Source organism: Desmodus rotundus, chromosome 5 (assembly GCF_022682495.2).
Source record: "Desmodus rotundus isolate HL8 chromosome 5, HLdesRot8A.1, whole genome shotgun sequence".
Lineage (NCBI taxonomy): Eukaryota > Metazoa > Chordata > Mammalia > Chiroptera > Phyllostomidae > Desmodus > Desmodus rotundus.
In genome coordinates, this window is record NC_071391.1 from 105714579 (window position 1) to 105729549 (window position 14971).

A 14971-nucleotide genomic window follows, 5' to 3' on the forward strand; every position below is an offset into this window, starting at 1 on the left:
TGTTAATCAGAATTGGTGTTTTTATTGATTATCAAAGAACTGTAAATATAGACTTCTTAGAAAAATAATTAAATTATTCTTACAGAGGGTTAAAATTAGTTTATTATTGTGGTTTAGAACGCAGATACTGGTAGGATGTGTAGTGTTATTCCATGAGTACTGTAGACCCAAACAACTGTCCGGGGAACAGACCACGTTTAAGAGCGGTGAGCGGACAACAGCGTGGCGAAGGCGGCCACCCTGGTCTGTGAGCGGTCCGTTGGGAAGGCAGACTGTGCAGGGCAGCGCAATGCCACGCATTTCCCTGATGACAAGACATGCTTGTTACGTTTTGTGGCCTTCGGCACTTAATCTTTTCAGCTTTTAGAACATGCTTAGAAGGAAAGGCTTACCAAAAATATAGCTGACTTTTAGCCTGTCCAAGAACCATAGTATTTACCTCATTGTTGTGTCTGCTTTGCAGTGTGTGAGCCTTGTATGATAAGACAAATAATGTCTATACATGTTTCAAGTGTTTGAAGTGTCATCAGCAAAATCTGCCAAGAAGTCCCTCTGGAACCGTACAAAGATTCTGGCTCTGACTGTACCAGGAGTCTTTGCCCACACGGCCAGTGACCCATGTTAAGTGTTAAGCCTTTCTAGTGTTTAATGTCTGTTCTCATAAGGAGGTGTATTATGTTGAAACATGTGCCAATTCTGTCATCACTGTGATGTTTAAAAATCTGCATTTAACAGTCTAACTAAGGAACTAAATTTATTGTTTATTTGCCATAAACAAAGCAAAACTAAATGCAACAATTTCCAGAGATTTATGGCCAATGAATTTGAGGTATGGATATATCTTTCAAATAGTTGTTCTTTTTCTTCGGTAAAGAGAGGCACAAGAAAGAAAATACCCCGCTCTCCGGCTGTCTCAGTGCTGCTGGTGGGGACAAGTGACTATGCTTGCTTGTGGAAATTCACGGCTCACTGTCAAAGCTTCATTCGTGGCCGCATGTTGAAACGTGATTAAAGTTCGTAAAGGAGATGAAGAAACAGTTGGGTAGGTCCAATTAGTTAGCGATCCACAGGGCAACATTACTTGTTGCTGGAATGAGAAAAGCTCTTTCTCTACCCCACCCAAGCTGCAACTACGGATCGCTGAAACATAATTCAAACATTGTCCCGGCTTCCTCCAGCACTCAGGGATGCCTTCCTCTCATTGCTTTTGATGTCTTGTGCTTCTCTTTGGTTCGTTCAGAAAGGGATACACACTACTTTTACTTGTTCTATTTGGCACTCTAAGCCAAAGCGGGGTAGGATTGAGGGTGGGAGGTGGGGGTGGATGGAGCTGGGGAAAGTAGCGGCAGGAAAATGGAGACAACTGTACTTGAACAACAATTAAAAAATAAATAAGTAATAAAAGATAAAAATAAATTTAAAAAATAAGAACATGTGTCTTTAATTGTGGAAAATCTTCAGCCATGCTCTCTTCCAAGATTCCTTCTCTGTATGCCCTCCATTCTCCTTTTCCTGAAATCCTAGTAAACATTTCACAGTGCTGATCCACGTCACAACAGCTTTTCAAACTGCTCCCGTCCTTACTGCTGCTGCATTTGTCTCTCTGCTTTACGTTCCCTGTGAGTTCCTCAGCGCTAGTTTCTATTTTACTAATTTTCCCCTCAACTGTGTCCAATGTGGAGTGTGTCCTAGTTTATATCTAAAGTTTTCCTTTCCAGTATGCTCAGTATTTATCATTGTTCAGTTGTTCTTGTTTAATTTCTGCATTTTCTACATGTCCTTAATCTCTTTATTTTAAACTCTGTTCAGGCTGCTACATGTAATTTGCATCTCTTCAGGAGTGAATTCACATCCAACTTGAGTTAAATATCCTATGTACACTATTAACGCATCTACCTTCTCCCCCTCCTCCTCCTGTTCCCTTCGGCCACACCACGACTACGTGCTAAAGCGTCATATCAGTACCACCTTGACCGAGTCCAATGCCTTGTTCTAAGCAACTTCTCTCCCAGTTCTACCCTGTCTCCAAACCAGCCACTTTGTAAAGCCTTTCCTGACCACACTTACTTGATATTAACTATCTCTGTCTCTTCTGGTTTGCTGCACCCTGCTTTTGCTTTCATTTAGCATTTACCAAACAAGGGGTTCTTGAAGACCAAGAGTGTATCACACCCTCTGTCAGGCACCACAGTACAAACATGAGCAAGACGAGGTCTCTTCCTCAAGGAATCAAGGGTCGGGTTGTCAAGCTGGCTGAGCGAACAAGCTCTGCTATGCAGAGTAAGTGCTGCCGTCCATGGATGCCCAAGGTCCAGGTGGAGGGGGCAAGGAGCTGAGCCCCACAGACAGGAGATGTTTGAGCTGGGTCTTGAGGAACACAAGTTTAATAAGCAGAGCTGAGGACCTTCCTGGCTGAGGGAACAGCACGCTCAATGGCACTGAGGTGGAAAGAGAAAAGGACACTTTCAAAAACATCAAGACACCAAGCCTAGCACATGAGAAGAAGGCGAGCGGAAAAGGGCGGAGGTGGGGTTGCAGAGCTGAGTGTGCAGGGCCTCAGGCAACCTTTGGGACTCCTGGATGTGTCCCCAGGCACCATGCAAAGCCCTTGAATGTTGAAGCAAGAGCTTGGCGGGACAAGGTTTTCACTGGAAGGAACCAGAAGCAATGGAAAGGACCAGAGTAAAAGTGGGGTGGCCAAGTAGGAGACCAAAGACCACGGCAGCCTAGGTGACCTTGAAGGTCCCAGGATGGAGGAAAGTGGGAGTGGCAAAAGTGAAGTAGAGTTGACAGGTACATATTTGTGATTGAGATAAAGTAAGGCCTGATAACTCTAGAGCTGAAAGGCCTTCCTAGGCCAAACAAGCTAACTCCTTCTGCAAGGGGAGACAGCAGGCAACTTCCACAGCCATTGTTCCGCCTCTCAGGAACTGTGGCACAGGACCTCTATTCACTCCCTACCACGGCCCCGCCCAGTTGTGCACTTTGGATAGGTCTTTAATTTGTGTAAATTAAAGTTATTTTATTTCCATGTTTTAAGAACAAACACCTTGGGGAAAAAAACAGACCTGTTTAAATTCAGCATAGAAACTGATTACTGTCTTACCCTGTCTCTCTCTGGATATTTTTTATAAAAGTAAGGGGCTCACTTGGCAGAGTGCAGTTGTTCTCATTTCTTCATGCCATCCTGTGTGGGTACAGCAGTGTGGGGGATGGGAGCTTACCTGGAGGAGGGAGGCGAGCCATATCCAGCCCTCTGAACACCTGGCCCTAGAGCGAGCAGGCATCTCCACAACTTTTGTAATTGCATCTGCTCTTCTGCCTGATACAGAGCGGATGTCGTTGTGGTTACATTGAGAACCCACCACATTCTGTGAAAAATATCATTGGGGTCACAAAGTCTCCTTGGTGGGTTTGACATGTCGCCGTAGCATCCCCCCACCCTTCACCGTGCTCTGTATAAAAGTGCTGCCTCCAAGCCAGCTGCAGCTCCCTTCCGGGAGACTGAGATGGGTCTACTCTATTTTCATGCACTGCATCCCAAAATCTGACCACCAACATATTCATGGGCATAGTTTCCAATACCCAAATCTCTGTAGGCTGAGTCTGGACCAAGTCCATGCTTTCTCCCCGGGCGAGGCACACTTTCATAGCTGTATACTTTCTCGCCACCCTTCTGAGTGCACCCTTCAGCTCGCAGGGCCATCTGACAGTCCTCCTTGCAATGGGAACAGAGATGAAGCAAAATGGGAAGCTGCTGTCTAAAATGAGGATTGCCATGTTGGAGGCCTGTTTGGACTTAGCTGTTACCTTCACTTAAATGTCTACACAACCAGACACACACGCACACGCAATCCAATATGCCAGGAGATCCATTCCTATGTACCCTGTTCCTAACCATCATTACAAAGTGTTTCCTTCTCCAACCGTCCTCATCTTTAATTTGAAAATGTTACATGTACTGGTGAAAGTCTTCAACAATACAGATACATTATATCTACTACAGCCTTGCTAGTAATTACAAAAACTGAGAAACTACTTAAATGAAAATGCCCCCATTTAGAAGAATGGGGCGGCTCTATAAGAGCCGACATGAAAAGCTTTCCATCCACTGTCAGATAAGAAAGAGAAGTTGCAAATGTGTGTGTGTGTGCATACATAGCAGAGCCACACATGTCTAAAACAGTGTACAAACATCTGTTGATGGACAGATAATATCTGAGGGACACACTCCAATGTCACAGTGATTTTCTCTCGAGAATGGATGACTATGAGGAGAGCTGAGCTGGAGAACTTCCCCTGTACTCTTTTTTTGTATCATCTGAAATTTTTCAAGAACCTGTCATTCTTGTAAAGTAAAAGACACTTTAAAACAGTTTTAAAAATAAAATGTGAAATGTTCCATGTTTTAGTAAGCAACTGGGTGCGTCAAGAAGGAGTACAGAGCATTGAAGTCAAGGTAATTTTTTTTTAAAGTCCATTCAACACGAAGTTCGGATTCCACAAAGGGCGCACAGTTCATAAACGCAGCTCAGCCTAAGCTGACGTGTGTCTGACACATGGTCCCAGGAGACAGAACCCACAGGTGGGGCAGACACAGGGAAGAGATGGTGCCTGTGGCTTGGCTCTAGAATCGAGCAACAGGCTGCAGAGCACCTGCTCTCAAACTCAAAGTGAAAAGACCTGGAAACCCTGAAGAAGTGGGAGGAGGGCACCCGCTGGGTCTGGAAAGATTTCAGGACAGCAACAGACCAAAAGGAAGGGGACACGTGTGTGCCAGGGCCAGACAGGGAAAACTGCCTTCGCCCAAGCATTCACCCAGGCTACACCCAAATCCCTGCTCTGCACCGAGAGCCGGGGAAGCAGAAATGAGGTCCAAGTCCCGCAGCACCGGTGCGGGCCTCGGGGCTTAAGCAAGAAGTCTTGCGAGGGAAAGGAACAGCAAAGGCAAGAGGAGCCCCGAGTTTAGACAAGCTCAAACCCGGGGAGAATGCGGCCGTGGGGGACTGAGCAGGGGCTGGGACAACTCGGCCCTCAAACAAGCAAGGGCTCTGAGCCAAGCCAGGGCGTAGCTTTCATCCGGTCCTGCAGGTCATGGGAGGGGGCAGGAATGCCACTATCACATCCCTGTATGAGGTTAATGTTCGCAGCAGGAGGCTGAGGACTGGCCAGGGGAGAGATGGTATGGAGGCTGTGGCAATGACCCTAAGAAAGTGTTATTAGCTGTGTGGCAAAGGTTTAGCCGCTGGGAGAAAGACCCGACGGTGTGGTCCGCAGAGAACCGCCAGCCCCAGCCAGCCCCACAAGGCTGGGGTCGCGGATGCACCGCAGCCCCTCCTGGGTGAACCCCAGACGATGGCCGAGTTCCTGAGAAGTGGGCAAGTCATTAGCGCCTCTTCCTTCTGGGCCCTCAGTGACCATTTTGCAAAGCCCCGCGGTAACCACGCCAGAGACACGCTGAGTGAGGGCAAAGGAAGTGGACGCTCCTCTCTGCTTTCCTGCCCGCTCTCACCCTCATTTCTTGAAGTGTCTAATCTCTCTCTGTCTTCCGGCACTCCCTCGAGGATGCCGGCCGAACTTCTCAACTGCCCCAAACACCCGCAAGGCCGCCTGGACGACTCCCATTCACGGGCCCCAGCCCCCTCGCTGGGCTGGAAGGTGACAACCGCGAAAGGGAGGGCGACTATCTCCTTCGGGTGACATCACATCCTCCGAACGCGAAATCGGGCTCGGCGGCCGTCCGAAGGGCGCAACTTCCCCCGCTCGGCGTCCCACGGTCTCCTGCGCGCCTCCAGCTGGCGTCTGAGCCGCGCTGCGGGAGCGCGCCATGACCTCGCCGGCCACCGGGGTGCTCCTGCCGCTGGCCCTGATGCTGCGTGAGTTTGCGGCCCCTGGGCAGCGCGGGGCCGGGGGAGGGGGGCTGCGGGGGGCGCGGGGCTGGGGCTCAGCCTCCCCGCCTGCACGCCCGCAGACGCTGCGGCGGTCCTCGGATGGAACGAGTTCCGGCTGTCGCCGCGCGAGGTGACCGCGGTCGTGGGCCAGTCGGTGGAGCTGCGCTGCGAGGTGTTGGTGACCAAGTCGTCGGGCTGCACGTGGCTCTACCAGCCGCGGGGAGCGGCCACCAGCCCGGTCTTCCTGATGTACATCTCCACTACATCTCGGACCAAGATAGCCGAGGGGCTGGACTCCAGCCGGATCTCGGGCCAGAAGGTCCAGAGCGACATCTTCACCCTCACACTGCACCGCTTCAGAGAAGAGGACCAAGGCTACTATTTCTGCTCGGTCTTGGCCAACTCGATGGTGTACTTCAGCCCCTTCGTGCCCGTCTTCCTGCCAGGTCCGGGAGCCGAGGGCGCGGCACCTCTCGGTGTGGGGGTTGGGGCCCTCCTCTGAACCCGTTTTCACGTGGACGCCCCGCTTTCGAGCCTCTTAGCGCCCCTGGGAGCTACTTAGATACTGTCCCCGTTTCACAGACGTGGAAACTGAGGCGAAGGCGCGGCTGGGTGGAGAGTAAAGATGGCTTGTTAGGTCCAGCCGATCCGGGCTCGAGTTCAAGTGCTGGTGAGGTCGTGGGCACCGTACTTACATTCTCTGAGCCTCCGTTTGCTCGTCGATAAAATTCGGGTGTCAACCCAAGCCCTCAAGGGAGCGCGCCAACAAGGGTTGGGCCCTGGAGGGAGGCTGCCGGCGGGGAGCGGGCTCCCGCGTTCCAGTCGGAGGCGCCGAGGTGCACTTCGCGGAGCCGGAAAACAGCAGGTTGCCGCGCCCGCCACAGGGGTCAGCGCAGAGCCGGGAAGTCGCCACCGCATCTCCCCCGCCCTGAGAGCGGAGTGAAGCGCGGGCGGCGGACGGTCTGTCGTTCCTCCGGTGGAAACTGGGAAGAGGCGTCCCCTTGGGCAGAGGCGCGCGGACCGGTGGGGAGGGTTTGCGTCCAGATCCCCAGCCCGCCCCGCAACCACGCTCTGTTGCTCCCGCAGCGAAGCCCACCACGACGCCCGCACCGCGGCCACCCACGCCGGCGCCCACCAGCGCGTCGCAGCCGGCGTCCCGGCGCCCGGAGACCTGCGGGCCACAGGCCGGCAGCGCAGGTGAGGCTGGCCCAGGGTCCCGAGGCGGGGGCGGGCCGAGGGCAGTGCAGACCGCGCGGAGAGCCCTGCTGGGGCCAGCCCTGACCCCGCAGGCAGAGCCGAGGGCTGTGCAAGTGCTGGGAAAACCGAGACCCGGAGCTGGGAGACGTGCTGGGTGGGGCTGTGGGATGGGGTGGAGGATCCGATCCTAAACGTCGGTGTCTTCCGTGCCGTCAGTGGAAACGAAGGGGAAACCCTTCGCCTGTGTTATCTACATTTGGGCGCCACTGGCTGGGATCTGCGCCGTCCTTCTCCTGTCGCTGGTCATCACCGCCACCTGCAGCTACAGTAAGTCCCAGGGACCCGCGGGGCGGGGCGCTCCGCTCCGCGACCGCCGGTTGCAGTGCTAGATCCCGGCTAGATCCCGGCAACTCTTGCGGGGAGATGGGGTTGAGATTTCTGGGACCCCGAGCTGCATCGCAGGGCCAGGAACAACCCGTTTCTTCCTGGAGATGGGACTCGGGGAAAGCCCCTTCCCGCTCCTCTTCCATTCTGCCGGAAATTTTTAAAAAGAAAGGCAGATCCCTACGTATCTCTCAGCGGCAGCAGCGCGTGTGTTCCTTCCGCGCCGCGCCGAGCGCGCGCACACGTTCGGGCTGTCTACAGACTCCGCGGGGGAGGTCGCCTCTGCGGCCCGGGGCCCGGGGCCCTGGGCCCAGTGCCCACGAAGGCTGGGTCAAATGCACCACTGGTTGAGGTTTATCCTTGGCCCCCTCCCCATGAGCCCCCTACCCGACTTTGGTTCCCACGCAGGTGAACCACAGGTGTATTTGCAATGTGTTTTGTGTGTTTTCAGTCTTTTTTTTTTTTAATTTAATGCGAAGAGGGATGGAGAAGAAACCGTGACCTGGGCTCTCAAGAGTTATAAACCTAAAGAAACAGGAACAGGGATGGGGAAACCATATTTGGGGACTATGGGAGAGGCACTCACTTTATCCCTTCTTTTTTCTTTATCCAGGAAACCGAAGACGCGTTTGCAAATGTCCCAGGTGAGTCTCTCATAACTGGTGGGCCTGCTAACCCATTGGGCAGCCCTGGGCTCGGATCCTAGCTTCCCAAGCAGCAGACGGTGGGAGCCTTTCCCAGGGAGGCTGTGGCAGTGGAATCCTGGGAACAGGGTATCAGCACAGTGCTGGAGCAGAGAAGCAGAAGGCTGGCAGCTGGGGAAAATGGAGACCCAGGTTGGGCTGATGGGGGAGCAATGTGACTTCAGTAAATCTGCATCTGATCTGGCCTAGCACCTAAAAACCCATCGGAAGGATTCCCCCAATTTACCCAGCTAGCTCTTCAAAAGACCTGAGGTCTCTTTATCTGGATGATTTCAGCTGGGTTTTGTTTTGTTTTTCTTAAGAAAACTTTTTTCCCCTACTTGCTTGATGTAGTTTTCTTGAGAGTCAATCTTTTATCATCCGAACCAAATAAATAATGGCCTTGGTTCCTAATTTCCCTGTGCCAGTGCAGGCAGGGCCTTGATTTGCTGCCAAGAACTGGAGTAAAAGAAAGGCGGGAACAGAGACAGCTATCTGGCCACTCAAATGGCTACCCCACCCAGTTTCAGGCCAAGATCATTCTGAAATGGTCATGAAAAAAACAAGGCCTTAGTCTCCTCTCTCCCTCTTGCTGAGGCCGCGGCAGCTCTGTGCTAATATCTAACAAGCAGCCCCTCTGGCCCTGCTCTGTGATGCAGGTTCCACTCAGGATCTCCCTTATCCTCACAGCAGCCCCATGTGGCGGACCCCAGGGCCCGTCTCACAGATCTCCGACTCAGAGATCAGGAAACCTACCCGAGTTGGCAGAGCCATGATTACACTCGGATTATCAACAATAGTGGCCACCATTGGATGAAACCCAGTTACCTGCCATAGAAATATACATGGATATTTATTTTCAATTTCAAGTTTCATAACAGCTTTTAAAGCAATTCCTGTGACTGCTGTTTTATGGATGATGAGGAAGCTGAGGCTTAGCACATGTAGTAACTGGTTCAAGGCCATAATGGCAGCAAGTAACAGAGCTGCAACTTCTGTCCAAAGCTCGGGCTCCTGCCTGTAGTTGGGGGCTAAGAAAGGGAGTTAAAGATAACCAATTATATTCACCAGTTCTTTTCAGTAGATGAAAACACTTCAAATTTTATACCTGGGTTTGCATATTTCTCTGCAAGGATCCAAGTTCAACATCTTACACACCATTATTTTTAACAATGCAGATATAATGAATTTTCAGTGCATATACGTGATAAACCAAAGGGATAAAAGCATTAAAAACAGAGAAGGATTTTTAGCAAGTTCAATGCTTGCGGTGTGCAGCGGGAGCTTTTGGAGGAGAATCATCCCTTATCTCTGTCTTTTCTGAAAATTCTCATTTTGAAATGAATAACTGAGAATAAAACTCTGCCCTGAAACAAAAAGCTATGCAGATGAAGCGTGTCTGAGGAGCGCACACACCTGAGCTCACACCCCAGGGGTGGTGGAGGGCGCTCAGCTCCCACAGAGAGGTTTTGGGGCATGGTGTGTACAGACACTAGTGACAATCAGCCCATTTAGGGGGTGCTAGCCCCGTACTGAATTAGCGCACATTTCTAGTGTGGTTGTCAAGGGGACTTTAAAATAAAGTAGCTCCACCTGGCTGACGGTGGTGGCTTGCTCACACCCTCCCTTGTCCCTGTGACCTTCCCAGGAGCTGAGAATCGAGCTTTGGTTATTGGCCTCTTTCTCTCACCTCCACGGGGACCTTGATAAAGACCCTGGGTTCAGATCCTGGCTCCACCACCTCCTAGTTCTGCGACCCGGGGCACATTCTCTAACCTGTCCTGGCCAGCACGTACCCCTCAGGCTGCTGTGAGGGTGGAACAAGATGGCACAAGCAAGGCACGTGGCAGGTTGCTGAGGTCATTCAGCCAGTCCCAGGCTGGTGTCCCAGGGAGAGTGGGTAGACATGGGGGGATGCGGCACTGCATTGCAGGGGCTCTTGGTACAGTGATGGTTGCCTCTCTTCCAGGCCCCTGGTCAGACCGGGAGGCAAGCCCAGCCCTTCAGAGAGATACGTCTAACATGGAAGTGGGCCCTGCGCAGCAGCCACTACAAGACTTCAAACTGAGAACTCTCCTCAGAGGGAGGGCAACAGTCCTTCCCTTTTGGTTTTCTCAGCCTTCCTTCTTTACGTATTCATTCTCATTATTATTATCTTCGTCGGGTGGGGGTGGGAGGGTTACTTTGTCTTTGTCTTTAATTGACACAAAACAAAACTCTATGTGTATGGGACACCGTGGGCACATATATTGGGGGGAGGGCAGGCCGTGTTCTCAGAGCCGGGTCGTTAGAGCTGGTGCCACCCCCCCGCCAGTGCCAGCCTCCTCCCTGGCCATTTCACAGAGGAGGGGGCTGGAGTCCAGTGAGTCCCATCAGAGTCACAGCAGGGCTGGGGCTCCTCCTCCTCACCATTCAGGTCTTTCTTCTGGAGGCGCCTGTCTGGGCGTGGGGTTCTGTGTCTCAAACCGCAACGGAACCGGTCATTTCTTGAGCGCCTGCAATGGACCCATTACTGCTCCCAGAGCCGTGAGAAGGTAATGAAATAAAAGAACCTCTGCCTTTCACAGAGTTCTGGAATGTAGTTGAACTGTAGCAGAATTTTTTATAAGAAAGCCTGATATTGTATAGCCAGTAGGAATTCCTCACGTTAAGGTTACCTGAAGTCTGGAAAATGAGTAACTCAATCTCTAAAGAAAACCTCTCTGACATCCCTAAGTGGAGGTGAAATTGTTCTCCCAGTCCGTCACTGCAGAAGGACCCATGAAAGAAGACAGGCCGTCCTTTTACAAATATGATTTGAGCATCAATAAAGTTGAATGGAGACCTTTTTGGATCTCAAAACTTCAGAGGCCATATTTGAACATGCTCCTGGGACCACTGATGGCTTTTTAATTTGTAAAGGCAGAATTGTTAGAGAGCTGCCCGCACCACCCTGGCCTCCCCTCAGTCAGGTGAGGATGTGGCAGAACAGACTCCGCCCCAGGGAGGAGGGGAGGAGCCTAACTGCTGAAGGAGTCTAACCCCTGAAGGGTTGCCCCCCACACACACTTCCTCCCTTACGGTGTTGTACTAGAAATGTGTTCTCACTGGAAGAAAAACATTTAACTAGATAAGGAACTAAGAGTCATCCATAATTCTTTATCCCCAGTATAACCCACTGTTAATATTATGGTATACATCTTCAGATTATTTTCTATGCATTTATGTAAAATATATTCTTTTTTTAAAAATGGAATTGCATTATGCTTTTTATAAGTGGCTTTAATAAACATTTACAGCATACTTTTTTAAAGTATATTTTATTGATTATGCTATTACAGTTGTCCCAATTTTCCCCCTTTGCACGCCTCCATCTGGTACCCCACTTGCCTCCAGCAATCCTCCCCTTAGTTCATGTCCATGGGTTGTGCGTATAAGTTCTTTGGCTTCTCCATTCCCTTTACTATTCTTAATATCCTCCTGTCTATTTTGTACCTATCAATTATGTTTCTTAATCCCTGTACCTTTTCCCCCCCGTCTTCCCCTTCCCCCCTTGCTGATGATAACCCTTCAAATAATCTCCATATCTATGATTCTAATATAATTCTTGTTCTAATTGTTTGCTCAGTTTGTTTTTGTTTTTTAGATTTAGTTGTTGATAGTTGTGAGTTTGTTGTCATTTTAATGCTCATAGTTTTTATCTTCTTCTCCTTTTTTTTTTTTTTAAAGAGGGGAAGGGAGGGAGAAGGAGAGGGGGAGATAAACATCGATGTGTGAGAAATACATCAATCAGTTGCTTCTTGCACGCCCCCAGCTGGAGACCAGGCCTGAAACCCAGGCCTGTGCCCTGACTGGGAATCGAACCAGCAACCTTTCAGTTCTCAGGTTGGCAGTCAATCCACTGAGCCACACCAGCCAGGGCTTCTTTTTCTTAAATAAGTCTGTTTAACATTTCATATAATAAGGGCTTGGTGATGATGAACTTTTAGCTTCACCTTGTCTGGGAAGCACTTTATCTGCCCTTCCATTCTAAATGATAGCTTTGCTGGATAGAGCAATCGTGGTTGTAGGTCCTTGCTTGTCATCACTTTGAATACTTCTTGCCAGTGCCTTCTTCCCTGAAAAGTTTCTTTTGAGAAATCAGCTGACAGTCTTATGGGAACTCCTTGGTAGGTAACTGTCTCCTTTTCTCTTGCTGCTTTCAAGATTCTCTCTTTATCTTTAACCTTTGGCATTTTAATTATGATGTGTTTTGGTGTGGCCCCCTTGGGGCCAATGTGTTTGGGATTTTCTGTACTTCCTGGATTTGTATATCTATTTTCTTCACCAAATTAGGGAAGTTCTCTTTCATCATTTTTTCAAATAAGTTTTCGATTTCTTGCTTTTCCTCTTCTCATTTTGGTACCCTTATGATTCATATGTTGGCACTTTTGGAGATGTCCGAGAGTCTTCTTATTCTCTCCTCATTTTTTTGAATTCTGTTTCTTCATTCTGTTCTGGTTGATTGCTTATTTCTTTCTTATGTTCCAAGTCATTGATTTGAACCCTGGCTTCCTTCCCTTCACTGTTGGTTTCCTGTGGATTTTTATTTCACCTAGTATAGCCTTCATTTCTTCCCTTATGCTTCTGCTGTACTCAGTGAGTTCTCTGAGCGTCCTGATCACCAGTGTTTTAAACTCTGCATCTGATAGGTTGGCTATCTCTGTTTCACTTAGTTCTTTTTCTTGGGTTTTGTTCTGTTCTTTCATTTGGGCCATGTTTCTTTGTCAGCTTGATTTGGCAGCTTCCTTGTGTTTGTTTCTGTGCATTAGGTAGAGCTGCTTTGACTCCCTGTCTTAGTGCACCTATTAAGTTGTATGGGGTGGAGCCTTGGGTATTCACTAGGGTTGGGTAACCCCCTTCACCATTTTGTGGCTCTGTATGTGGGGGAGAGGTTGGAGAGGGAGCAATGCCACTGGCTGGCTGCCGGAGGCTTGCTCAGCACTTGCGCCATTTCCAGTCACTTCTCCCCTCTCCTGTATGTGACTGGCGTCCCTCTAGCTGCTGCCCCAGAGGTGGTTCCCAGAATGGGTATGTTTGCATACATTCTAGGACTATGTGGGTCCTTTAAATGGACTCTCCTGAGAGACCGGCAGTTTCTTCTGCTGCCCCAACCCCCAGTGGTTTTTACAGCCAGAAGTTATGAAGCTTTATTTTTCTTGTGCTGTAAACCTGGCCTAAGTGGTCTGGCCTGGGCCTGAGATTGCTCGCCCCCAAGGTATCCCTCTTAATTTTTATCCACCACACGTGACTGTGGAACTGCCCATTCTGCCAGCTGCCTCGCTGCCACCACACCACTTCCTCTCCATCCCCGCTCCCCAGCTCCACCTCTCCTACCTGTCTGGTTAAATATGGCTTCTTTAAATCCTTGTTTGTCAGACTTCCATACAGTTTGATTTTCTGGCAGTTCTGGGTGATTCTGTTTTGAGGTTAGTTGTGATCCTTTTTATGGTTGTGCAAGGAGGTGAAGCACGTCTAGCTACACCTCCATCTTGACTGAAGTACAGCATACTTTTTAGTGGCAGAATAACATTCCATTTTTGGTTATGCCACCATTTATTAAACTCTTTGTGACCACTTAATTGTTTCCAATTTTCCACTTCTATGACACTACTAAAACCTTGTACACATCTTTGCTTCTTTAAGATAAACACCCAAAAGTAAAATCACTGAGTCAGTCCACCTTGGACTCCCCATTTTCACATAAATTAAAACAAATTAGCCTCTCCTTCCATCACCTTTTTTCTTCTTCCTTTTAAAAAAGATTTTATTTATTTATTCTTAGAGAGAGGGGAAGGGAGGGAGGAAGAGAAGGAGAGAAACTTTGCTGCATGAGAGAAATATCTATCAGTTGCCTCTCGCACACCCTCAACCAGGGTCCTGACCCGCAGCCCAGGCGTGTCCTGACCGGAACTGAACCGGCAATCTTTCAGTTTGTAAGATGACACTCAACACTGAGCCACAGCAGTCAGGGCGTCTGTCACCATCTTTCCTTTTGTTATTTCTTTGTAACATGAGATGACAGTCCTCTTGCAATACATCGCAAAAGCTTCATTCTTTTTGTTAGGTTAAATTTTTAGAGGAAAACACACAGATCATAAGTGTAAGCTCCAAGACACCATTAAGTAAACATATCCAGCTAGGACCAGATCAAAAATAGAACTTTCCCACCCGCCACATACTGCCTCCTGCAACCTTAACTGGTAAAACCCAAATACTTTTACAGAACAGAAAGTGAGAGGAAATGTACCCCAAGGGTCAGAAAGCAGAAGTGAAAGCTGAAAATGCCCAATAAGAGAAAGAGTCTAATATTTCCTAAATTAAATCACAGCAGGCCGGAGACTGGTAGAGACAAGTGTAATTCCCAGTTCATAGCTGTGGGCCAGCTAAGAAAAGACTGCTCGTGTTCCTGACTGTATGCTGAGCTTTGAATTAACAGAGGGTGGCTATCTAACAAGCAGCAGCAGATTACTAGATGCCAGTACATCCTGCTTGTATGTGAACTTTTTGGACTGCTGCCCACAGCAATGGGTAGTTAATATTTCTTCCTCATGGGCACCTACCCTAGAACTGACCCCACTTTACCTTTTCCCTTATCTATAGCCAATGTAAATTCTTTCAAAAGAACTTCCACCTTTTCCCCCCAAAACATAATGTGTAAAAAAGTCATCTACTCCGGGGCAGTGGACAGGTCTCCTCCATCCAGCCCTGCTGGCGTGTGCCAGGACCCAGTCCTTTGTCTGGCTAGCATGTAGCTCAATAAACACTTTCTTTCAGAACAGCTTTTGGCTGTGAAAG

General features: G+C 49.4%; 1 protein-coding gene across 1 annotated transcript; it reads left to right on the top strand.

Moving 5' to 3' along the window:
• The first annotated feature begins 4905 nt into the window (after window positions 1-4905).
• CD8A (CD8 subunit alpha) lies at window positions 4906-11436 on the top strand. The gene is made up of 6 exons (XM_053925816.2): window positions 4906-5876; window positions 5972-6337; window positions 6978-7088; window positions 7305-7415; window positions 8086-8116; window positions 10125-11436. The coding sequence occupies exons 1-6, from the start codon at window positions 5828-5830 to the stop codon at window positions 10174-10176; spliced, it is 720 nt and encodes a 239-aa protein (XP_053781791.1). The 5' UTR covers window positions 4906-5827; the 3' UTR covers window positions 10177-11436.
• Window positions 11437-14971: the final 3535 nt, after the last annotated feature.